This window comes from Balaenoptera ricei, chromosome 11 (assembly GCF_028023285.1).
Source record: "Balaenoptera ricei isolate mBalRic1 chromosome 11, mBalRic1.hap2, whole genome shotgun sequence".
NCBI lineage: Eukaryota > Metazoa > Chordata > Mammalia > Artiodactyla > Balaenopteridae > Balaenoptera > Balaenoptera ricei.
The window spans coordinates 106,304,264-106,329,768 of NC_082649.1; the positions used below are offsets into that span (position 1 = coordinate 106,304,264).

Consider the following 25,505-nt stretch of genomic DNA (forward strand, 5'->3'; position numbering starts at 1 on the left):
CCCCTGTTCCTGACGCTCGGCTCCTGGGCCCCCAGCGCAGGAGCAGGACAGGCGGACAGAACCCTGGTGCTCAGCCCTGTGCCGCCCGACCCCGTCCTTCCGGAGGCAAGACAGCCCCGACCGAGAGTCACGCAGAGGCTCGCGGCTCAGGGCCAGGCCGCTCCGGAACCCGCCCAGGGGCGGGGGGGACCAGCAGCACCCCTCCTAGACTCCCGCAGGGGCCTGAGCGCAGTGCCCGGCCCAGCTCACAGGACACGCAGGACCTGGGCCTGGAGAGGCTGGCTCTGCCCCGACCCCAGGCGCCGGGATCTGAGCCCCTGGAGAAGCCTGAAATCAGGCCTCGGGGCAGGGAGATTTTACAAACGCAGGCGGAGCTCAGGAGGAGGAAGCTCTTACTTGATCGCACCCTCCATCTTCGAGGCTGCCTTGTGGAACTGCTGTGAAGACAGTCTGTACGTCTCGACATTCTGCAAAGAGAAAACAGACCCGACCCGTTACCAGATGGAAGCTTCTCTCTGGCTGCAACCCCACCCGCAGCCGTACTGAGTCCACACATGCCGACTTCCTGACCAGGATCGCAGGCAGGGCCCAGCTCCTCATGGACCAGCCGCGGCCGCCAGGACACATGGAGCCCCTGGCTCAGGGGTCACACCCCCGCCGCGAGCGAGGCCCGGCCCGGCCTGCCCCACCGTGTAAATAAAGTTTTATGGGCACACGGCCCTGCCCACGATTTGTGACCGCACGGCTGTGGCTGCTCCTGGGCTACGACAGTGTCCACAGAGACAGCGAGGCCCACACAGCCTAAGACAGTCACTATCTTAAAGAAAAAGTTTGCCGGGCCTTCGTCTGGTCCAACCCCATCTTATACGTGGACTCTGCTGCCCAGAGATGTGAAGCAACGTACCCGAAGCCACACAGCAGGCAGCGGTGCCGGGACCACAGCCCAGGACCCCCGCACTCACCAGCACTGCCAGGCAGTCTCGGAGGCACATGCTGCCCTCCTTCCGAGGGCACCCCGTGTGTGCACAGGGCCGGCAGTGGGGGACGGCAGCAGGACAGAGCTGGGCTGGAGCCTGGGGCCACCGCAGCATCCTTCCGGACAGTCACTCCACTTCTTTGTGCCCCAAGGCGAGTGGCTTCAGGCCACCCAGGCCCAGCACCCCGCATGCCACGTCTCCAGAGACCAACGTAAACACAGCTGCCCCCCAACACCAGCTCCTGGCTGAGCCCCGTGAGCCTCACGGGTGGACCCAACATCTCTAAGGACGCAGGCTCGAGAACGAAACCACCCAGAGGAAGCCCAACACGGGGCTGGCGTCGGACGCCCCAGCAAGATGCCCTGCGGAGCTGCTGGGCCCGCGCAAGCCTGGGGCAGCCCCTTCCCACCACAGATGGGCAAACGCAGGCTTCTGGCTCAGGGCTCCCGCAGGTGCCGGTCAGTCAGGCCCTGCAAGCAGCCAGCGAGGCAGGTGAAGGGACCCGCGGAAACGGAGACCCCACGGCCCGTCGGCCTCCGAGCCCGGCTCTCCCAACTCCACCTCCACTGAGTACACAGGGAGCCTGGCCCAAAAGGATCGGACCACTCGGACCAGAAGAGGTGACAGGTGCCCAGATCAGAGCCGTGCGGGGCAAGCGCCGTACCCCATGGGCCCCATCATCCACCTGCAGGGAAGGTAACCAAGGCGGGCGCGGGGAGCACGTCCCCGAAGCACCTGCAGGGCAGCAAAGGCGGAGTCTGTACCCGGGGTGGGGGGCGGAACTAGGCCGGCTGTCCTATCCTGGTACCACGGCCTCTGGGAGGGGCCAGCTGGGAGGGACGCGGAAGGGTGTTCCGAGGCGCAGCTGAGCCCACGAAGGGCAGGGGTTCTGCTCTGGGCTGTGCTGGTGCGAGCCCGCTGCCGGGCCGCCACCCCCAGCTGCTGACTGAGGCCACCCCGCCGCTCCCTGGCATGTTCCCCACCTCTGAACCGGGGAGACAGCCGAGGCCCCTCTGACGGTCAACGGGAGCTGCGAACACCCAGCGCACAACAGGCATGAAATAAACGGGGGCTCTCCCCACCCAGCCAGGCTGCCCCCCTCCACAGGGACATGCTGATGCCCAGCCGTCCAGCCCCGACGCTCCAGCCAAGAGATTCCAACTCCACCTCAACCACTGGACGGTCAACCGACACTGACCCTGGGGAGGGCGTAAGGACACAGGTGGATCAGGTCAGGCCCTCTCCGCTGAGCAGATGCCCTCCTGGGAGGTCCATGTTTTAACTCTCTCTGCACATGGCGTCTGCTCTTTGGGTCACTTCCTCCCCCGAGCCCTGTCTCCTAGCCGTCAGGCGGGCAGCCCTCCCCGTGGGGCGCCGAGGGAGGTGGGCTCACGGGACGACCGTACCACCCACACGCCACCACTGCCCCTTCTGAAGCCACAAGCCCCCAGCCACGCCGCCCGTCCCCTCCCCCAGACAGCCTCGCGGCTCAGGCCTGCCCTCCTGGGAGAGCAGCCGGGCACCGTCCCTTCCCAGGGGAGCACCCGCAGCCCAGATGGGCCCACGGACGCTGGGACCCTGCACCTCTACGCACCGCCCGGCTGGGGAGACCTGCGTCAGCGGCTGCACTGACTGCGACCTCAGCTGGAACCTGTGGTCGGTGAGGCTAGTCGCAGGAAGTGCCCGCAGGCCAAGAAGTGGTGATAGCCCCAGCGCAGCTTCCTCTACAGCCTCAGAATGGCTCAGAGGACCGCCCCCTGCTGCGCCCTCTGCCCATCTAACCTGCCTGAGCAGGACAGCACCGCCAGCGACCCCCTGCCCCCCACTGCGCCCCGCACGCGCCCCGAGGGAGCAGCTCCGGGTCCACCCAGCTTCCTGGGGCCGCTGGAAGCCGTGCGCTCTGAGGCCTCAGCCAGCGAGAGCAGGGCCCTCGCAGACTCCACCAAGGGGCTTCTGGAAGGACCGGGGGCCCCCCCACCAAGACCCTGCTGAGCGCTGAAGGTCCCACGGCAGCCGGGCCGCAGGCCATGGGGCCGAGCAAGGCTCCTCTCTGCAGGGTGTGCTGAGCGGTGGGGCGGCCGCGCGGACGACACAGCGACCCCCGCAGCCCCGCCGCCCCCGCTCCCCCCGACCGGGGATCCCTCCTCCCCTCGATTCAGACCCCACGATTTCACAGCCCCTCCTCCCCCTCCAGCTGCTGCGAGCGAGCCTGAAACCAGAAGACCTGATCTCGATTAATTAAGCCTGCCATTAAAAATTAAATAACGTGAGTGAGAAGGTGTGAGCCTTATCTCAACAGGCTTCAAGAGTCAGTGTTTCTTCAATCACTTCCCAAGCAGTTTTCATATTTCATACTGTCTGATTTCTCCAAGGGCCTGGATTCTGGAGATCAAAAGAGAGGGCAGGGGGAGGGGGGAGGCTGGGGACTGAGGGGGGCTGTCCGTCCCCACTGCAGCCAGGACGGGGGTCCCTACGGCAGAGCTCGGTCTGCCGGCCTGGAGGGGAGCCCCAGGAACGGTGAGAGGCCGCCGGGCCGTGAGGGTGGGTGCAGGCCGCGGGGGGCGTCTGGCTCCCGGGTTTCTGTGTGAAACGAGGACGGTCCCAGAGCGCCCTCCACACAGTGTCGTGGGAATCGCTACAAATGCCGCTGAGATGGCACATATAAAACGCTTCGAGCTCGTGGGGCCTGGCACAGAGGAAACAATAAATGTCTTAAAAACTTAACACCCAAATGCACGTCAGCCAAGGGAAAGAGAGGGGCATCTCCTGGAGGAGGCGAGCTCCATCAAGGGAGGGGTTTTCAGCCCCTTTGCCTGACCTATCCCCAGAGCTGCCGGCGGTGCCAGCACAGAGCGGCCCCACCAGGAGCGGCTGAAAAAGGGGAGCAGGGGCAGCTCCGCCCGGGCAGATCAAGAGCGTGACGAGCACGCAGCGTCTGCCTGATCAGTGGAAGTCTCTGAGCTGCCGCTCCGCGGATGCAGCCCCACCGGCAGCGCCGGGCCCAGAGAGGCCGCAGGGGCCACGTGAGGACCAGGAGCTGGGACCCCTCCCCCAGGTGAGAGCGCTTCAGCAACACTTCGGGTGAGTGTAAGAGAGACAGTCACTGGTTCTGCTCTGAACCATCAACCGGGGACACAGGGCCCACGGGGTTCAAGCGGACCCCCATGCCAGGCTCTGTGGCTGGGACCGGTCAACAGACTGGCCCTTCACATCCAGAGCTACGCTTCCGGTAGGAATGTCTATTCCTCTGCCGGTGCAGACAGATGGTCAGAGGCAGACGATCCCGCCCAGGGGCCAGAATCTCGAGGGAAAGAGGCAGGCCCCAGAGCCGATCCATCAGCCTCCCATACGTGCACGCCTCCAGCAAGGGATCCAACGTACCGAGGGCCACGCAGACTGGACTCAGAGCAGACACGCGGTTATGCCTAGAGGAACCTGAAGGCCCAGAGCCGGGAGACTTCCGGCAAAGTCAGTGCAGCTGTCGGGGCCGGGGCCGGGGCTCAAGGAAGCACCAGACTCTGCAGGGAGCAGACTGAGGAGGGGAGACCCCAGACCCTGCGGTGCTTCAACACGTCCAGCCAGTCATCAGGGATACGGGAAACTCACCAGCCTAATTACCAAAGGCTCTCCAAGCCCACAGGAACGCGAGGGCATTTGGAGAATCTCTGACTTGAAAATAATAAGAAAGAAAAGAAAAGACAAAAGTGTTTTGTAAAAGTCCAAATAGTCAACATAAAACTTTTAAAACTGTTGGGCGTGCAGTCAGTGACACAGTAGGTGAAGGGACAGAAATTCCGTTTTGTTGAGGGACTGAACAGCTGGCTATTTGTGAAGCCAGTTCAGCGTCTTTGCCCCTCCCCCCCCCCCCCCCGTTGGTGCCGCTCCTTCCCCAGTCGCCAGACCCCACCTCGACCCCGCTCCTCCCTCCTCTCTGCTCCTTCCCCCGACCCCCTTGCGCTGCCCTTTCAGCCACTACTATTGCTAAAAATGACCAAGTGAAGCTGGCCGGTTATGCTCTACTCTGCTGATAGTGGAGAAGGCACCCCTTTCCAGACTTGCTCCGGCACTTACCCAGGATGGGTAAGGGCCAATCTTGTCCCCGTTGCCTGCCCTCATGGATGTCCACCTGAGATCCTTTCAACCCCGGGGTCCCTTCCCTCCACAATCTCCTCATCCTCAGGCACACCATCCAAACTCATCCACAGCCACCATCCTCAGGGCCACACCCAGGGCCTCCCACCCTGCAGGAGAGCCTCACCTAGGATCCCAACTGCAACCTGACGGTCCTACCTAGGATCCTCAAGTATCCCCAGGACAGTCCCACCTGAGAACCCCCTCTGATCCTGAGGATGGTCCCACCTGTGACCCCCCCTCCACCCCGCCCCCCCGGAAAGCCCCACGTGGCACACCTGCCCTCTCACCCCACTGACCACGCCTTTACCCTCCACTCCTCCCACACTCTCCTGCCCTCACTTCCGCTCCCTCCCTGGGCCCTGCTTCCAGCCCCTCCCATCACACCCCGCAACCCTCAGCTCTCACCCAGGTACCTCTGCACCCGGTCACACTCCAGGCCTGGCTGATCCAACCCACCTGCCGCGTCCGCCCCTCGGCCCAGGAGACCCCACAACGAGCTTAGGCTCCAACCTCAGATGAACCTTCCCCACAGCTTGTAATTCGTGAAATTCCAGGACCGCTGCCCCCACCAGGCCTGTTTCCGAGGCTGAGTTCCTGCCGTGGGCAGATGGCCGCTCCTCGACCTCAGAGACGACGGAGGCTGCAGCCAGGCACAGACAGGAGGGTTTCCCCAGGGCCAGGGTGCCTCTGCCTTCGCCCACCCCCGCCGGGCCCCGGGTCCCTGGGCAGCGATGGGCCATCTTTGGGGCTCCGAGGAGCCAGTGACCAGCAGGCCAGGGCTCGTCTGTTTCTTCCCCTCATTTATGAGTGCCTACTGTTCACAGCAGTAAACGAGAGAGGTGCAGCCCTGGCCTTCGCAGAGCTAGCAGCCTGGCTCCTGAAAAACAACAATTCTACCCAGGAACCAGTGCCAAAAGGACACGGCGGGGTAGGGGTAAGACACAGCCAGGAAGGCCGCTCTGCGGGACAGCATGGGTGGAGACCTGAAGGACATGGAGAGGGAAACGAGATTCGGGGGAGGCTTAGGCTGGGACCGCCGCGGTGGTGCGCTCTTGGGAAAGCAGGAGGCGTGTGGCTGGAAGTCGGTCAGCTGACGGCTGGGCCGGGGCCTGGCCACCTCACACAGGGCCCGCTTCAGGGTTGGCAGGAAGCCGGCGGCTGCTCAGGGGACAATGCGGTCTGATTTCCATTCTGGAGGGACCCCTGACTGCGCCCTCGGAGACGGAGACGGGGCGGTCAGGACCGGGGTCAGCTCCTGGGGGGCGGCCCGGGGAGGGGTGGCTGCGGAGAGCGCAGGGGAAGGGGCCAGAACACGGCCCCGGGGCGGGCAGCACCGCCCTCACAAGGAAGCCAGGCAGCCCGCCGGGCCTGTGCACGGTTAGCTGGTTTTTACACTTCCAGAAACATGTTTGGCTACATGAATATCTAAAGAGTGTGAAAACAAAATGCAGAGCACAATAGGAAACAAAAAGGAATTTTAAAAATGAAGGGACATGAATTTTAACCCCACTTTTGTGACTTACTGGTGACCCGACCCCGAGCAAAGGGCCCCAGAGTCAAGGTCTCAGGATCGGCCCCCGCGGGCAGTGACTCAGGCCACAGGGGTGTTGACCAGGCGCCCCGGGGAGGCAGGCTCGGCACGCACAGGTCCTCAGCACTGAGACTCGGCCCTGGGACCAGAGGGCGCTGCCGGCGGAAGCTACAGGCTGGACGCCCGGCTTCCCAGAGCCTCGTCCCCCGCCCCCCCCAACCCCCGAAAGCCTCCCCGCCCTCTGGCCAGTCGGGCGTGCGGCCCGCCCGGCCCAGCCCATCCGGGGAAGGTCGGGCGGACCGCTCCAGGCCTCACCGGCGCCACCAAGCACAAGCTCCCGGGGGACCTGAGTGCCTGGGACACCTGGGGGGCGCAGGTGCCCAGAAGCAGGGCCCCCACGGGCACCACAGCCGTTTCCTAAAATCCCGGCGCCCTTGGCGGCGCCCCGCCCTCCGTGGCTCCCACTGTCCTCACCAGTCCCCGAGGCCTCGCACCCGCGGGCAGCTCGCTGTGGCCCTCAACCCTGGAGCCGCGGGGCCGCCTGAGCCCAGCCCGTAGGCTGCTGGGTGGTCTGGGGTGGGGCCCCAGCGTCGGTGTTTAAGGAAGATCCCGGGGGTTCCCTGGCACCCAAGGTGGGAAACGCTGCTCCCGGTCCCGGAAACCCTGAGGTTAAGCCTGCCTTGTCACTGACTAGTCCGTGCCTCCGCCTGTGGCTCCCGCTCCACAGAGAGCTCCATCCTCTGAGAAACCTGACTTTTATTTCAACGTCGGAAACTACAGCGGGACACTAAAATGTGGTCCTTTGTATTAAGTTTCCTAGCTGCTTGATATTTTGTGGTCTGAGAAGTTTTAAAAGAAAATCAAAGGAGGAAAGAGGGCTGAAAAAAAGGAAAAGGAAAAGGGGAAGTCTGGCGACCTCCGCGCCCCCGTCTCACGGGCCCCCTTGGCTTCCAAAGTAATTGGAAACACGTTCAACCCCGTTGTCAGTTCTGCGGAAACACCAGACCTCCTCTTGCTTCTCCTAAACACAGGTGAGTTTTCTTCATGGTTGTCACCTCCTCTGATTCCAACTTCTAATTTTAGAACAGTTTCAAAATGTTGGTAGACAGCAGGCTTTGCGGGGATAATATGGCTCAATGTGTATGAGGTATAAATTACCTAAGTTAAAAATAATTCTCTCCTTTATTGCAAAAATGACTAATTAACTCAATTCAAGTACCGTAAAGGTTCCTGCTAAGTGTTTACTAAAGGTTCTAAGAGACTCTGGGAAAAGATTTCTTTTCTTCTTGACTTCACCTCCAGGAGAGGGGATTCGCCTGTGAGGAGCACCTACTGCCCGCCAGTCCCCAGGTGCTGTTACACACTTCACGCTGTCTGTTCTGCAGACAGAGCCTGAGGCTGGGAGCCGGACCCACCAGGCGCATCTGCCCGGAGCCTCCTCCACGGAAGGATTAGTCCAGGCGCTTGACACAAAGAGACGAACAGATGCAAATGAGGGTTTTGGTCCTTCTACAGAACGAATACCTTGATGAGCTGAGACATGCACGAACACACACCTGAACCACCGGTATGTGTTTGCTCTCCGGGCTGTGCAAATGCAAACAGGAAATGTCACAGCACCGAAGAAATCCACACAGGTTCTCACGGAAGCCTAAAGTTTGGGGGCTGCAAAAGGGTATTTTTTAAAAGGTCCCATTCTCATACCCGCAAATAGAGCCCAACAGCTTATGGGCTGTAGAGACAGCTCATAAGCACGAGCTCCTAAATGAAACAGGCTTGGAGTCGGGGGGTGCTGGGCTGTGCTCAGAGGAGTGGGAGAAGACCAAGAATAAACGAATAAATACACCAGAAATAAGTAAGGTGCGTTTAAAAAGATCGCCCTCTGGCCTGAGCAGCACGTGGCAGCCGCCCTCGGGGTCAGGGGGCCGTCTGCGCAAGGAGGGACAGAGGCCAGCACGGTTACTGGGGACATTTGCTGCTGCGTGGGGGGGAGTGACAGCCTCTCACAACCACCGGGTGAGACGATTCCTGACGTGTCACCCTCGGGGGCAGCAGTCGGCGGTGAAGGAATGGGAGCTGTTGTGACCACTATCGTTACCAACAAGTGATCTGTTGAGGAAATTAACCTACCGGCTTCTGGAACCACGGATCGGGAGCAAGGGGGGGGTCAGTGTTCACGGCGGCGGGACCCCAAGGCTGCAGGACCCCAAGGCGGCGGCGGCTGATGGGGGGCTCCAGGACCTGGACCCCCAGGCGCTCTGTTCTCCCAGGGAGCGGAGTCCGCCGGCCACAGCCCTGGGGGCCGGCAGCTCCCGGCACGAGTTCCGGGCGCAGAGGGTAGAACGGCCCCAGGCCAGCGGCTGGCAGGTGGCAGGGGCAGCTCTTGTCCCCCCACCAACCCCAAGCCTCGGGCTGGGGTGGCCGAGCCAGGTCACATCCCTTCCCGCCACCCGCAGGCACCGTGGGGGGAGCAGGGGGGGATGGAGCCCAGGGCAGGCCCCACTGCCCTCCTTCTCCGACTCAGCACTGATGCCCGGCCTCCGGGGCCATGCCCAGGGCCCTTCGGTCCAGCCTGATGCCCTCTGCTTCCGCCAGGGCCGCCCTTCTGGAAGATGCCATGCGGCCTCTCCTCCCCGCCCGCGGATCCCGCTCAGGCTGCGCTGCTGAAAGGGTAAAGTTTTGCACCTGGAGGAACCTCGACCCTCCTGCAAAGAGCAGCCCTGCAGCTGCCTTTTCTGCCCCTTCTTCCTTTAACATTCTTCTGTTTCCTTCCATCCTCCTGGAAACCTTATTTCTGCTGCTCAGGCAGAGAGTGTGGCGCGGGCTCCTTCCAGCCCCGCGTTCAAATCTCGCACCTCGGAGAAGAGCGTTGACAGTCACCAGGTGCGCGTCGCCTGGACTCACTGCTCACTGGGGCTCTGCCCTTCCACCCACTCGCACGCTCCTTCTGGCTGAAGCCACTTGAGTTATCGATATTTCACTCATCATGACCCTTTGCCCCCAAACACTTCAGCTGCATCTCCCAAGAGCAAATCAATTCTGATATTCTGAGTAAACACTAAACAACTACCACAGTCGGGACCCTTCACATCAATAGGATAATTTTCTAATATATAATCTGTATCTGACTGTTCCCAGCTGCCCCAGGAAGCCCCCCCAATCCGGGACGCAGTCGAGGGTCACAGGTCGTGCCTGGCTGACGTGGCCCTGCCTGCCCTTCAGTCTCACCTGCTCCCACCCTCCCTTAGCCTTTCAGGACACTGATATGTTTCAAGAAGCCAGGACAGTTGTTTCAGAGAATGTCCCTCAGTTCGAACACTTGTTTTGTCATGATTAGATTCGGGTTAAAATTCCTGGCGGAGAAACGGCAGAGGTGAGGCAGCCGTCCCTCAGTGTGTCCCACCGTTGAGATGAGGAGTTAGGGGGTGGCCGCTAGGCTGCTCTGCTTTCCCGAGGGGCTGCAGCCATGTCCCCCATCGACATGTCAGTGTATGAGGTCACGGGACACTCCTCCCCCGACCCTGGTGGAACTTTGTGGCTGCTTCAAAGTGACATCACGTGGCTTTGGAGGTGGGATCGTGAACACCTGGCACAGTGCTACCTCGCTCTCTGGGAGGAAGCCTGGAACAGCCCACCCGGAAGGGACACGTAAATGATTCGGCCAACAGTCCAGTGAAGCCCCAGCACGGCCACATCCACTGCCAGGGGTGGGGGGGAGAAGGTTCTAGATGGTTCCAGCCCCCAGCCACCATATGGCCCCCGGCAAGTCCTCTGACTTCAGGAAACAGAGCCAAGCTGTTCCTGTGTCCTGTCTGAGCCCCCGACTCTCAGAGCCCGTGACCCTAACCAACGGCTGCTTGATGCCTCTGAGCTTCGAGGTGATTTGCTATGTATGACCGTAGACCTGCGACCACACCCTTTCCCTCGACAACAAGCACGTGACCTGAAGAGTGATGCTGTAAAAGCATAATTACCCTACTTCCCAACAGTCATGGTTTTTGCCTGAATTGATTATTATTACAACAGTGGCAAATGGGTGACTGTCTATCATTCTCTGCACATTTATTAGTTGTTGTTCCATCGTAAAGACAGTTTTCCTCTCCTTTCCTCCTTTTGTTCCTGTATGTTTTTATGTCAGTTTGGACTTAGATTCTCTTTTTAAAATCCAACGTGTTATAATCCATTTCTGTCGTCACTATTGTGTTGCGCAGACAAGGTGTCCGAACTCGGCTCGTGGGACCTCTTTCAGGCCATCTCCTGGGTTCCGTATAGACTCACACGCCCTCACCATGTTCTGAACACGCCTCACTTTTTCACAAGATAAGATGTTAGCCACCCCAATAGGTATGCTGCGATGTCTAACTGCAGGTCTAATTTGCATATCCAATAGCTAATGATGGTGAATGTCTTCTCATGTGCTTATTTGCCATCTGTATATCCCCTTGGTGGATTTTTCTAATTGGATTGTTGGTTTTTATTTATTTATTTTTTGCTGGTGCATTGTGAGAGTATTTTCTACATTCTAGACACTAGTCCTTTGCTTGGTGTGTGGTTTGTAGATATTTTTTTCCCCGTCTGTAGCTCCTCTTTTCATCTTCCTCACAGGGCCTTCCACAGAACGAAAGTTTTTAATTTTGATGAGGTCCACTGTAACATTTTTTTCCTTTTATGGATCTTGCTTTTGGTGCTTTTAATCTCAGTACCAGATGTTGTTAGTACATAGCAATCTGTAATGCAGTTGATTTTCGTGTGTGGGTCTTGTGTATGGTGACCTTGCTAAAAGCCTTTATGAGCCCTAGGGTTTCCTCTTCTTTTTTCTTGGATTCCTTAGGTCATCTATGCAGATGATCGTATCATATGCAAACAGGGACAGTTTTATTTCTTCCTTTCTAACCCACAGCCTTTAATTTCTCTTTCTTCTCTTACTGCAGAGGCTAGTGTCTCACTGGTGGCGTAACTCTAACCCTGCTTTTAGTGGACGTGTTGACAGGCACCTTGTTGCCGTGGTGGGGCGGGGGGCGTTCAGAATCTCATCCATGTCTCTGGTGACAGCTGGTGGTTTTGGTACATACTCTTTAACAAGTTAAGGTAGTTCCCTTCTATTCCCGATTTTCCAAGAGTTTTTGTCATGAATGGGAGTAGATTTTTGTCAAATACTTCTCTGTATCAATTAGTATGATCATATGTTTTTTTTCCCTCAGCATGTTGATATAACAGATTTCATTGATTTTCAGACACTGACCCAGTCTTGAACACCCAGAATAAACCCCACTTTGCATAACATGGTGTATACACACATAGTATATAATTCTTTTCATACATTGCTGAATTTGGTTTGCAAATATTTTGTTGAGGATTTTTGTGCCTAACTTCATGAGAGACATTGTAGTTTTCTCTTGTCTTTGGTTTGGTAACACTGCTTGTCTGACAAAGTATTGAATAATACTGGCCTCATAAAATGAGTTGGGAAGTTTCCCCTAAGCTTCTATTTTCTAGAAGAGATTGCGTAAAATTGGTTTTAATTTCTTTAACTGTTTGGTAGAAATCTCCAGAGATACCATCTGGGCCTCGAGATTTCTTCTCCTGGAGTCTTAAAGTCATGAAGTCCATTTCTTCAGTGGTTACAGGACTATTCTGTTTATCAATTTCATCTTGGCTGAGTTTTAGCAGTTTGTGGTTTTCGAAGAATTGGTCCATTTCTTCTATGTTGTGGAATATATGAGCATAAAGTGGTGTTACTTCATTCCCTCCCAGTGGCCATGGAATCTGTGGGGATACAACCTGCTTCACTGCTGATGGGGGTGACCTGTGTCTTCTCTATGCCTTTGTCAGTCTTGCTGGAGGTTTATCAATTTTATCAAATTGTTCCAAGAACCAGCATTCTGTTTCATTAATTCTCTTTAGTGTTTTCCTATTATGATTATATTTTCTGTTCTTATCTTTTAGTATTTCCTTCCTTCTGCTTGCTTTGGGTTTATTTTGCTGTTCTTTTTCTAATTTCTTGAGCTTTTAATTTGAAACTTTTCCTCTTTTCTAATTTAGGGATTCACTGGTATAAATTTCCCATTCAACCCTGCTTAAGCTATATCCCATATATTTTGATATGTGGTTTCTATTCTTTCAAATTTGTTAAGGTTAGTTTTAGGGCCCAGGATATAGACTATCCTGGTCCCGCAGGTGCTTAAAAAATACATGCATTTTGCTATTGTTGGAGTATCCTTTATATGTCAGATCCTGCTAGTTGGTTGTGTCATTTAGACCTTTTATATCCTTGACAATCTTCTGTCTAGCCCTTCTGTCAGTTGCTGAGAAAAGGGGATATTGAGGTCCCCAAACTATTATTTTAGGTTTGTGTGTTTCTTTCTGCCCAATCAGTTTTTGCTTCACATGTTTTAAGACTCTCTTCTTTGGTGCACACACATTTAGGATTACTATGTGTATGTGTATCACTATTACCTTCCTGATAGACTGATCCTTTTACCATCATATAACACCCTTCTTCGTGTCTAGTAATTTTCTTTGCTCTGAAGTACTTTATCTGATATTAATGACCACTCCTATGTTTTTCTGGATCGATGTTTACGTAACATATCTTTTTTTATTTTTTTAAATCTACTTTTTTAAAATTTTATTTATTTATTTATTTATTTATTTATTTATGGCTGTGTTGGGTCTTCGTTTCTGTGCGAGGGCTTTCTCTAGTTGCGGCAAGTGGGGGCCACTCTTCATCGCGGTGCGCGGGCCTCTCACTATCGCGGCCTCAATTGTTGCGGAGCACAGGCTCCAGACACGCAGGCTCAGTAATTGTGGCTCACAGGCCTAGTTGCTCCGCGGCATGTGGGATCTTCCCAGACCAGGGCTCGAACCCGTGTCCCCTGCATTGGCAGGCTGATTCTCAACGACTGCGCCACCAGGGAAGCCCTGACATATCTTTTTTTCACCCTTTTACTTTCCATCTATGTCACCGTATTTGAATTGAGTTTCTTATAGACAGCAGAGTTGTGTGTGTGCGTGTTTGTGTGATCTTCTCTGGCAGTCTCGGCCTTTTCACTGGTATATTTAGACCATTTACCTTTAAGGTGATTACTGACAGAGCTTAAGTCTTCCATCTTATCACATGTTTTCTGTTTGTTCCTTCTGTTCCTCCTCCATTTCTCTTTTCTTGTCTTCCTGTCAGTTAAACATTTCACCAGATTCCATGTTGATTTATTAATAGTGTGTCTGAGTCACTGCTTCACCTAACTTGCTCAGTGGCTGCACTGAGCATTACAATGCACACATGTAATATACAACCTGCTGCTGCCGACGCTCTACCGCTCAGGGTCAAGTCTGCAAGCCTCACTTCCACTGAGGTTCCTCCAGCCTCTCCACTTTTTAAAGTCTACTTTGAGCATTTTTTGTACATGCATTTGCCTCACATCATACGATGTTATATTTTTTGTTTCAACAATCAAATATGATTTTAAAAATTCATGTGAAGAAGGACAATGTTGTATTTATCTGCATTTTTTATTTCTCCTTTGTTATTTCTTTCTTGCTCATATTCCCAAATTATTTCTTTTATCATTTCCTTCTGTTTGAAGAACTTACTTTGCCATTCCTTACAGGTACACTGGGCAGCCACAAATTCTCTTAGCTCTCTGTAATCCGAGAACGTCTTCATTTCCTCTTCATTCCTAAAGGATAGTTTTGCTGGGTGTAGAATTCATGGTTAACAGAGTTTTTCTTTCAGGACTCAGGAAATACACCACTTCCTCTGGCCTCCAGGATTTTACATGAGATTCCACCATCGATCAAATCGGCCTCCCTGCATACGTAACATTGGTTTTCTCTGACTGCTTTCAAGTTTTGTCTTTAGCTTTCAGAAGTTTCATGATTGTGAGTCTAGGTGTGGCTTTCTTTGGGTTTATCTTTGGGATTTGCTCAGCATCTGGATTCAGAGCCTGTACTGCACTATTGTGTCCACTTGGTTCCTCCAAGGCACTGGGGCTCCTGCTGACCCCGCGGGGTTGCCTGCGGAGCAGGAAGTGCTTCCCCAGGCTGTGCTCCCCCGCCAGCCACTTGTTGGGGAGGGGTCCCCCTGCCACTGTCAGGCATCTTTTGCCTACAGGGCACAAGGAGCACTGCCCCAGCCACTTGTGGGCGGGACATCCCCTGCCGGCCAGCAGCTCACCGATGATCTGGGTGGGAGCAAGGACCCTCTGGTCCACAGGACAAAGTGCTCTTGCCAGGCCAGTGCTCCCTGGCTGCCCCCAGCCCTGCTGTGGCAGGGTCCCCCTGGTGTGCTGTCGAGCCATTTGGGGTCTCGGGGGAAGAAGGGAGTCTCTGGCCCCAGGGACGAAGAACACTTGTTGGGGGTGCATGCCAGGGGCTCTCACCAGACCCCCAGTATGGCTGGGGGGCTCCATCTCAATCTGGAGGAATGTGAGCCGACCTGCGAAGCCGTCTGCCACTAGGTTGGGGCCGAAGACACTGGCCCTGGTTGCCTTCTGTCACTGGGAGGGGGTTGTGAGCACCTGGGCCACCGCGCTGTTCCTCCAGCCCAGGGTCCCTCACCAGCTTTTCGTCTTCCTTCCTTTCAGAGTCCTGTGGTGCCTCTCAACTTATTCCAGGGTTCCCAGCTGTACTTGGTGGGGAGAGCAGGGAGAGGGGAGCCCAGACATCTTCTCTCTGGAAGTCCCTCTCTGTGGGTGGTATCTGTCTGATAGATGGCTGGGTTCATTTATTTCTGCTTGTATTAATTTTTAACACCATCTCTGTCAATTTAATTTTTAAATAAGAAAAACATTAACATGGTTCAAAAGTCAAACTATTTATAAAAAACACACTCAGAGATGTCCCACACCCTCCCTGTCTTCCCAGCCCATTCCCACTCCCGCTTGTAGGTAAAAAATCTCATTAGTTTCTGGTTTATCCTTCTTGAGGTTCATTTTGAAAACTAAGGAGATTCGTACACTTCTGTCTTTTTTTCTAATTTCAGCAGAGGCATGATTTTGGCCTCAGAACCTCAGTCAGCTGTTAATCATTCAGAGCCCAGCGACTTAAAATCTTCGTAATCTCTGTGTTTCCCTTTCAAAACCCCTTCAGATGCCTCTCTGATTCCATTTAAACCCACTCCCTCCTTTCTGCTCAATTCCTCCATCTGTTGAGTCATTTGTCTGCTTTCCCTCTTTTAATTTTACTGATCCAGTTTTTTCCAGACTTTCTTCATCGTTCTCATTCTTTCTTCCATCATTAACACATCTGAGAGGCGATCTCAAAGAAACAAGGCGCGGCCTTGATGGGAGTCTGCAGTGAGGCGATTTCTGCGAAGCGAATCCTGTTCCCCAGGAAGCCCCTGGGGCGCCCTGGGGAAGGGCAGTCCAGGAGAGGATCAGGAGCAGCCTGGACAGAGCCGCCTGTGTGCTCAAGGTCACGTGTTCGGGGGAGAGAGGTGCTGTCAGCAACACTGCGACGAAACGGGACGTTCACAGCCGCACGTCAGCTGGCAGGGGCCCCGCTGCCTCGTGGAGCCCCGCAGTCCCGGCAGCTCAGCTCAGCCGCTCCTCACCGAGCTCGCGCTTCACACCAGCTCTCCCCCAAGCACCTCCTGCCACTTTGTATCGCTAGAGCTCCCCGGGCCCCTCCCAAGCGCCCCACCCACAAGGCCAGCAACGCCGCTCCTAGGTCCAGGGGTTACCGGAAACCTGATGGGAAGGGGCTCCACTCGGGACCACTGGCAGCGCCTTCCAATCGGCTTCTCCGCCGGACAACACGTGTTCCTGGGCGTCGACAGGGAAGTGGGCCGTGGGAGCAGGTGCCACAGGGACGCCCGGGGCAGGTGTCCGCAGGTACCGCTGTTCTAGGCAAAGCTGCCAGCTGGTAACCAACAACCAGGTGCCGCAACGTCGTCTGTTTGTTTTAGTGACGCCTGGCATTCTCAACAGAGGCCATGAGCACGTCCACAACACTTGCCAAGTGTGACCCTCTGAACGAGAGATGGGACGGCCTGTGTTTCTCCTGGGAGGATGGCAGGAACCCGGCTCCACGGGGTCCACACGGACGGCCCTCGCGGAGACAGTGATGGGCCGGAATCTTTACGTCCCAAAGCATTTCAAGCAAGACATGAAGTCCTTTCTTGAGCCGTTTAACTCGGGTAAATAACCTAACCTCCCTCTGCTTGAGTTTAGAGGCTGGTACTGTGAGATCCTAAGAGCGCCAAGACCCCCCCAAACTGACTCTGGTGTATTTAAGAAGGCACCAGGCAAGAGGCCACCAAGAGCCCCAGAATCTTTACATTCTGCGCCCTTCCCACGTGCTCCCCGGGTTCCGAGTGTCCGGGACGGCCCCGGTCCAGCTGCCCTGCAGCGGGAGCTGCGCCTGCCCAGCCCCACGTCCGCCGTGTCTGGCGACGGGCCCGAGGTGCTGCTGACGGCGGTGGGAAGGCCTTCGCTCTGCAGGGACCCGCGGGCTGGCCTCGGGTGGGTAGGCACACAGGCCGCGGCCCCAGAACCTGTGCTGGGCGTGTGTCCACAGAGCACCCTTCCCTCCCCCGCTTCCTCTGCTCTGGATTTGCAGGTTTGCTGCTGTACGTGTAAGAATCACGTCCCGACCTGGAGCTCAAGCTGGGGCAAGAGGCCGACCCCCATCAGGGGCTGGGGACACTGAGCTGGGCCAGCAGATGGTGGGGTGGAGTCTGAAGGGCGTGCAGGGCCCGACCAGGTGACGTCCAGGGCCGGGTGAGGAAGCACAGTGCAGACAAGGCAACGAGAAATCTGGACGGCACAGAGGGACGGCCACTAAGGCCAGGAGACCATCAGGGATGATGCCCTCGTGTGGGTGACAGATGACGGAGATGCGGATGCAGAGGAGGGGACAGTTTTAACCATCGGGAAGTGTGGGGATGGATGGAGTGTAGGAAACACACAGACAGGGAGAGGAAAGAGTCCAGCAGACCTTGGCTTTCCCGGCTGGGGGGCGAGTTCCCAGGAAGACGGTCTGTGTGGAGACGTGAGCCCTGCATACAGAGCCGCTGCAGTGGCCTCGCGTGGCCCCCACACCCGCCACCGCCTCGCGTGCCTGGCCATGCTATGCGCTCGGCCACTGCACCGTCCCTGCCACGCGGCTCTGCGGCCGCTTCCTCCTGACTCAGCGACCACTCTCCTTCCTGAGGCTCCTCCCAGCTCGACTGCACTGTGACCCCCGTCACTGACCCTGAGGGCAGGACGAGGTGCAGGCAGACCTTCTACTACAGCAGGCGTAACACCAACCTGGGCACTTAGCGCCACGGGCTGCCTTGAGGGGACAGCTCCTCGGACAGCTCCTCGGACAGACACCTCCAAGTGCAGGACGTGGCATCAGACTGTCTAGGAGGACGCAGTCTGGATGCAGAATAGGCAGGGCCACGTGGCTATTTCCTTTCTGGAGCATATCTGCCTGCCCATTAAAAAGATAAATCCCAGTGTGAACAGGGCGGCCGGACTAGGATTCTTAAGTCAGCCAGCCCCAGACGTACATCCCACGTCCACCACTGAGGAGGCCGTGGGGCCGCGTGCAAGCTGCACGTGGTCCCTGAGACCCAGCAGGAAGGGCCACGTCCACACACGGGGCCTGTAGGAGGCAAACAAAGCCTTGGGAGGTGCCTGCCCCCCGGGCAGAGGTAGCAGCTGTGCGTGGGCACTGGAAAGCCAGGGTGAGAGCAGTGCCGGCAGCTGGGGACCGACCGCAGCGGCCGGCGAGGCGGCGAGGACACCAGACACCTCCACGGCAGGAGGACAGCTTAAGCGGTAAGGTCTTTAAAAACACTCTTCCGAGAAATACAATCACAACCGATCTTGATATGAGACCCGGGATGGAGAGCCGGCCTCAGCCCAGTGCACCTGTGCAGGTGATCTCCGGGAAGGGCACAAAGGTGACCTCTGCCCTGTGCTCCCGACAGGGCACAGGGGCCATGGGACGGATGGCCAGGCCGGGGAGCAGGGCCAGGAGGGCTGGGGCCCCGGCAGGCTGAGCTGCTGGGAAATGCCGAGCACGAAGACAGGGCTTTAGAATCTGCTTAGGAGAGACGGGGGCCAGGACAGGCCCACGCTGGTGAGGAGGGGTGCGGTCAGCAGGGGGCGGAGAGAAACAGCCCCGGAACCCCCAGCCTCCGCCCAGGAGACGGAACAGAGTGAATCCAACACGGATACCTGGGGTCGGCTGCAGAGAGCGATGGCATGCTAGATGAATTCTCGTCCCCACCCAGGCGAGCCACGCAAGCTCTGAACTCCCTGACGGAGACTCTTGTTGCTCTGGCAACTCAGAATTCAGAGAAAATGGGAAGATACCAGACAGGACCATGTCCACGTTAGCAAAGGGAGAAAAGGTGGGTTTTGGGAAACCTAAGGTTGGTGACCAGTCACACCCCCGACAGGATTCTATCGTCTGAGTCCTTAGAAACAGAAGTGCCGGCAACCAGGGTGGCCACAGATGGGACACAAGTCAGGCTGACCCACTTCCCCACTTCTGTCTTAGGTGTCAGGGACACGGCCCAGGTCCCTCTAGGTCTAAGAGCACAGCACTCACAGCTGTACCAGTTGACTCTCAAACCACTGAGCTGCCTTGGGGCCGCTTTCCTACATGTGAAAAGAATCGGATTGGATCAAGGGTCCTCCTGTCTCACCTTATCGGAGGCGGCTAGCCCAGGTAGAAGCAGCCCATTCTTGCTAAGAAAGGCCGGGCCTCAGGGCATAGCTCTGCTCAGCTCCAGGGACCCTGGGTGACAGCTTCCCAAGGGGGCCTGGCCAGGCGGCCCCCTGGGAGCACAGGCTGAACCGCCATCCTTGGTGCCCATCCTTCCCACGGCGGCCGCTCCACTGAGTGTGTGACAGGGTCGCCTTGGGCTGTAACTCATTTCCCCGAAGCGTGAGGCTGGGCCCTCTTCCTGCACCCCTGACCAGCAGCCACCTTCTCTTGTGAAGCGGACTTCCCTGAACCTACTCCCCTTCCTCGGAACCTTAAGCAGCTCCTGTTTTCCCGGAGAGGCTCAGGGACTGCAGGCAGGGCTGCTTCGTGCCGCACTGAGAAGGCTGCAGGCCTGTCAGGATCGAGGCACAGCCGCGCCTTAGGAAACGCAGCCCGAGCAGGAACACGGGAACCGGGAGAAGCACTAACTGCTCACAGGCAGAGGCCGCGATGGCGGGGAGTGGGTGCACCTCTTGGGGAAAGAGCCCGAAATCCAGGAAGAACACACGTTTCCAAGGTCCTCCCTTTCTCCCTGCCTCACTCTTTGAAACTAGACCCCAAAAGTGCCCTCTCCACTTGCAGCTGCTGAGTTTAGAAAAGTAAGACCATACTGACGGAGCTGGCAGGCCCACTGGTCACAGGAAGGTCTCAGGCGTCCCTCGTCTGGGGCCCTAGCCCTCAGCATCCCCTCCCCTCCCACCCTGGACTGTGGGCTCCGTGTGGCAGGAACCACCACTGCCCAGCACTGAACAGAGCCAAACTAACGCGGGATGAACGGGTGGGTCCTCCAGGCACGCCGGGGGCTGCTTTACGCACACAACCACGCGTCCCCCAGACAGCTGGCAGCGCGGGTTTGAAATTCCCGTTTCAAAGACGAGGAAACTGAGGCTCCGGAATTTAGACAACTTGCTCCAAGTCCCAGGCTGCTGTGCTGCTGAGGCGGAACCAGGGCTGAGCTCTGCTGGACCCCGGAGCCGCCCGCCCCACCCACCTGGGCCTGGGCCCAGCGAGGCCTGGAGAAGAGGCCATCCCTGGAGAGGAGACAGCCTCAGACACACCCGCTGCTGCTGGAGCGCGGCCTGCAGTCTGCAGGGGAGAGAACACGGAGCGGACGGCGGGGCTGGTGCCCAGCCCCCCACCGTCAGTGCCCGCTGCCCTCTGCCTCCCGCCTGAACGGACATCACGCCGGCTGTGCTTCCTGGGCCGAGACCCTGGCGAGGCCGCTGTGAACGCAGCAGCGCACCTCTCTCTCCGCGGGAAAAGGAAAGCCCTCCTCGCTCCAGCCTGGCGGCCTGGGCACCGGGAACAACTGTGCAGGAAGATCACGAGGCATAGGCGCCCCACAAAACATGCTCCCCTCACTCAGGAATAACTGTCACGGGCACAGAAGGGTCACGAGGTCCCCTCCCCTGAACACTGGTCTGGACTCCGCGGGCTCTCCTGCCCGTCGACGCCAATCACACGGCCGGGTCCAGACGGCGTCCTCCGGGCAACGGGCCTCTGCGCCTCCCGCCCCGACCTTCCCCACCCCGACTGGCTCTCAGCTGCTGAGGGGTCGAGGATGATCCAGCCGCTGTTCCAAGTCTGCCCCGAACAGCTTTCCACCATCAATTTCCAAGCGTAAAAGGAAACCAAAAAAAAAAAGAAGCTTGACGATTGGAAGGTGCAGAAGCTGAAAATGTCAAAGTCTGAGCATTCAACAACTGAGGCAGAATTTATATAAAAATACAACAGCAACAGCAACTGGAGAAGATTCTCCGTGGTCCCAGCCATTACAGGAACACAACTGTCCCTCGAGAAGGCCCACTAGGCCTGCCCAGCCCCTCTCCCCCTCCACCCCACCTCCCTCCAGAGACCCGGCTCCTGTTTTGCAAAATGCTAGTGTTTAAGCATCTGCACACCTCTTCTGGAAGCTTTTAGTAACTGCTCTCAACCACGCAGGCAAACCTCACTCAAAAGAAGGGGCCCATCTGCCTACGTAAGGAGTCCGGACCTGACCTAGGACGAGCGGGAGGACGGTGAGAAAGAAGCAGAGCACAGGCTGTAAGGACAACCAGAGGAGAGTCACCTTCCGTGCTGCACACCTCACACGCCTGGCGTCCCCCAGACACCAACGGGTGGCCCCCTTCTGTCCCCACGGACAGGCTCCAGTGCCCGTGCCTGCCATCAAGCCTGCAAGACACCGCCAACCTCAAAGCTCCAAATTGAGACAAGGGACTCCAGGACCCACGGGGACAGCAGGCGCGTGGTGGCTTGGCCACGGTCTCAGGCGTAGGGAGAGCCATGGGTTAACCTGCCAACCATCGCCTGCCACGGTTTCAGCGTCTCTTTGAAAACTCCTTCATGATCAACATACTAAGCCGCCCAAACAGGAAGCAAGTTACAAAGTTACCAAATGAATTTTCGTTGTTGCAGATTTGAAAAAGGGCAGGTGATGTGCCTCTGAAACTTGTTCCTTTCAAAGGCTCATCTTCAGAAAAGTAGAGACGGGCCCTCTGATCCCTGACCCCCAGGAGAAAATCAGTAACGGCGCTCGTGTATTTGTACCGTGACGGTCACACTGTCACTACCTCTTCCCAGCGCAGAACTGCGGGGTCAGTTTCCTGAGCCCGCCCGGAGCTCGGGGCCCAGCCGCCCTCGCGCCGGACCGCTCACCTGCCTCTCCAGGCGCCCGAGCTGCTCCTTGTATAAGGCGTCGCGGCGTCTCAGCTCTGCCTCTCGTCTCTCCAGCTCCCCGGCCTGCAGGGAGAGCAGAGTCCATTTAGCCGTCGGTGACCTAAGAACGGAAGCCCACGCAGTGCCACGTCGCTACCGCCGTTAAGGGGGGACCCTGCAGCAATGACCAGGGCAAGCGTGTGCACATGCGCCCCACGGTCTCCAAAGGCAGGCAGGGTGACTAGGGCCCCATCACAACGCAGAAACAGAGCGGCTTAGGTGACGGCCCCGAAGCTCAAAGCCACGAGCGGAGCTGGGGTCGAGCCTGGGCAGAGAAAGGCCTGGACGGAAGCTGTGCAGCCTCAAGGCACGCAGGCCGGAAACACTGCGCCGTCCCCATAGCACATGTGCTGCCGACTCACTCCCTGCGCTCTGAGCGGCAGGGACGCCCTGATGTCCTCCTTCTGATGAGCAAACCACCTGTCTCCAAGGGCCAGGGAGCTGAAAGGTGAGCAGCCTTGGAACCCAGAATCCTAGGCCTCCTGACGGGAACAAACAGAACACTGGTGCACACGGCCGAGGACCCTCACAAGGTCACAGCAGGCTACCCGGGCCAGCCCTCGTTTTTCTCAGGCACGGCAGGCAGGTGGCCCTCAGGTCAGAGCCAGACGTTAGCGGGTGTTGCCATGTGACACACACGCCTGTAAGGCGGCTGGGGCACTGGGGGTGAGGGGGAGCTCCTGTCCTCATGGAGCTTAGATCCCAGCAGAAGAGACAGAAAAATAGGACAACTGCAGATGGACACGGGCTGGGGAACCACAGGTGGACAGCTTGCAGGGTAACGACCGTCGTTCTCCCTAAGACATTTCCCAGTCGGCCTTCTGGGGAAAAACACTGAATAAAGCACACTGTCTCCAACACAGGGTAACATGTCACCATTATGCGTGCCAGCTCTCGGGTCACAGTCTTTGAAGGGGGAAGTGAAGGGACCTGTCAGATGAGCATGCTCGATGCACCTGCCCTGCTCCAAACACAAGGCAGATAAAACCACGGAGACACAGCCGAATTTGCTAACAAGATGCAAACGTCCAACAGAACAGACGGGCACAGAGGCAGGTGAGGCCAAAGCCACAGCCTTGGGCAGAGGTGGCCGTGGGGCCAGCTTCGCCCCCGGAGCCCAGGGCTCCCCCAGAATAAGAAGCCAACCTGAAAATCCTGAGGACCCCATGTCAGGCCATGGTTCTCAATCTGCCAGAAGCTGGGTTCAGCCCAGAGGCCGCAGCTCCAGCCCCGTGAACCCCAGGCCACAGCTGGGTGGCGCGGGGACTGGCTGGCACTTGGTGCCACAAAAATGCTCGGCAGGGAGACAAGGAAATAGAGAGAAACAAAGCCAACAAGACCAAAACCAAAACTTGAGCTCAAAACAAGCCTGCAAACCAAACCCCAAATACGGTGAGGAAGCGTAAGCTTAGAAAGGCTGCCCAACAAACAGCAGCTGATACGAATTCACTCCAGACAAAATTCACGTGATGGGACGTTATGACACGGTTTTTTAAAACTTTTTATTATGCAAAATTGTATTACTGTACTAAAATAATACTAAATAAACCCAGATATTATAATATTAAAATATATACTAAATAATATGAAATAAGTATAAATTTATAATAGTATTTTTAAAAACCCAGATAGCCATCACTAAGCTTCAAAATGATAAACTAGGGACTTCCCTGGTGGTCCAGCAGTTAAGAATCCACCTTCTAATGCAGGGGACACGGGTTCGATCCCTGGTTGGGGAACTAAGATCCCACGTGCTGCAGGGCAACTAAGCCTGCACACTGCAACTACTGAGCCTGCGCACCACAACTAGAGAGAGAAGCCCACACACCGCAGTGAAACATCCCACATGCCACAACGAAGATCCTGCAAGACTGCAACTAAGACCCGATGTAGCCAAAAATAAAATCAATTAATTAATTAATTAACTTTAAAAAAAAGGAAATATTAAAAAAAATGATTAACGGGAATCCTGTTTCACCTACAGCGTCCACCCCTCCCTCCCCCCAGATTCCTTACAGCAGGTCATTTCATCTGCACGTACTTCAATACATTTCTCTAAAACATAAAGACTTTTATTTTCCTAATCAGAACCAGTAGCATTGCATACCAAAAAAATGAATTCCTTAACGTCATCAAATATTCAGCCAGTGTTCAAATTTCCAACTGATAAAGGATTTTAAACATGTAAGTTTAAGGTGGTCAAAAAGATAAATGAACTGCTGATTAAAAAAGAAGAAATGAACCTGAAACAGGCAAGCCCCCCAGCAGGTAAATATTAAAAAGGTAAATTTCTTCAAGGAACAAGGAATCAAATGGATGAGACAAGCCCCAGGCTGAGGGCAGTTAGGGGGAAATTAGGAAATGGGGACGCAGTAGAGAGATTTGGTCCTGCAACGGGGACAAGGACGCACAGCAACAGAGGAGCCAGAAAACTCGAGGGCAGAGCACGGGCCCGAGTCCAACTGCCCTGTGGCTGCTCGGGGGACGCGGACGCACAGGGAGGGCAGGTGGAGGAGGGGGAGGAGGGGGAGGTCCGAGCAGGTGAGGCGGGGGCTGGAGGAGAATGAGGGGAGGAGAGGACGGAACAGGAAAGACCAGGCAAGGTGGCAGGAATCAGTATAAGTAATCAGGGATCACAGCTTTTGAGATGGTCCCCCAGGATCCCACGTCCCCGAGCTTGGGCCCTGGAGTGACACCCAAATCCTGATGAGCAGCTATGACTGGAGAGAGAGGGGGCAGTTCCAGGGGCAAAGGTCGTGCTTTCTGTCTGGCACCCGCCTGCTTGTCCACACCCATGGAGCCAGCTTCCCTGGTGTTGTGGGCTGCCTTCCGGAGATGCCCCCGTGGCACGGAGCTGAGGGGCCTCAGCCCAATGGCCCGAGGGCCTTGGGATGGGACTGCAGCCATGAGAGGCCAGAAGCAGAGGCCCAGCCAAGCCCAGTCCCAGCCCCAAGGACCCACGAGGTGTCCACCATGAGGTGTCTGCGGGCACCGTGAGGTCATACATGGTTACTGCTTTAAACCACTAAATGCGTAACTTGTTAATTAGCAACAGATAATGAATATAGACCACGAACCAAATAACCTCAGCCTTAAAGGAAAAAGATCACCACTTTGGGTAAAAGAAAGAAAAAGGAAATCCAACTGTATGCCACTTACAAGGGACCCGGTCCCCACACTAAGGGTCTCACAGAACAAAGGAAAACCCTCCACTGGCACAAATACATACTGCAGTGCCCACTGTTCTGTCTTGTTTACCCAAAAGGTTCAGCATTCAATCAAACATTTAAACACACACACACACAAGAAAATAAAGATGTACCACAGAGAGGAAATACTCAATAGAGCCAGATGCAACAATGGCCCGGAGTTAGCCCAGAGGGACTTCAAAGTCACCAGGGTTAACACGTCGGAGACTCTAGCAGGAAAGGGTGGGCACCGCATGG

The 25,505-nt window shown here is 56.4% G+C and overlaps 1 protein-coding gene across 2 annotated transcripts in view; it reads right to left on the bottom strand.

Annotated features, from left to right (window-relative positions):
* Positions 1-25,505, bottom strand: part of CHCHD6 (coiled-coil-helix-coiled-coil-helix domain containing 6) — a 131,767-nt gene that overhangs the window by 24,078 nt on the left and 82,184 nt on the right. Inside the window, exons 5-6 of one of the 2 annotated variants that reach the window (XM_059940541.1) lie at positions 22,000-22,083; positions 397-467 (exon numbers count right to left, since the gene is read on the bottom strand). In XM_059940541.1, coding sequence (XP_059796524.1) covers positions 397-467; positions 22,000-22,083 — 155 coding nt within the window. The remainder of the gene's footprint in view (positions 1-396; positions 468-21,999; positions 22,084-25,505) is intronic. The other variant, XM_059940542.1, reaches the window with a different exon arrangement.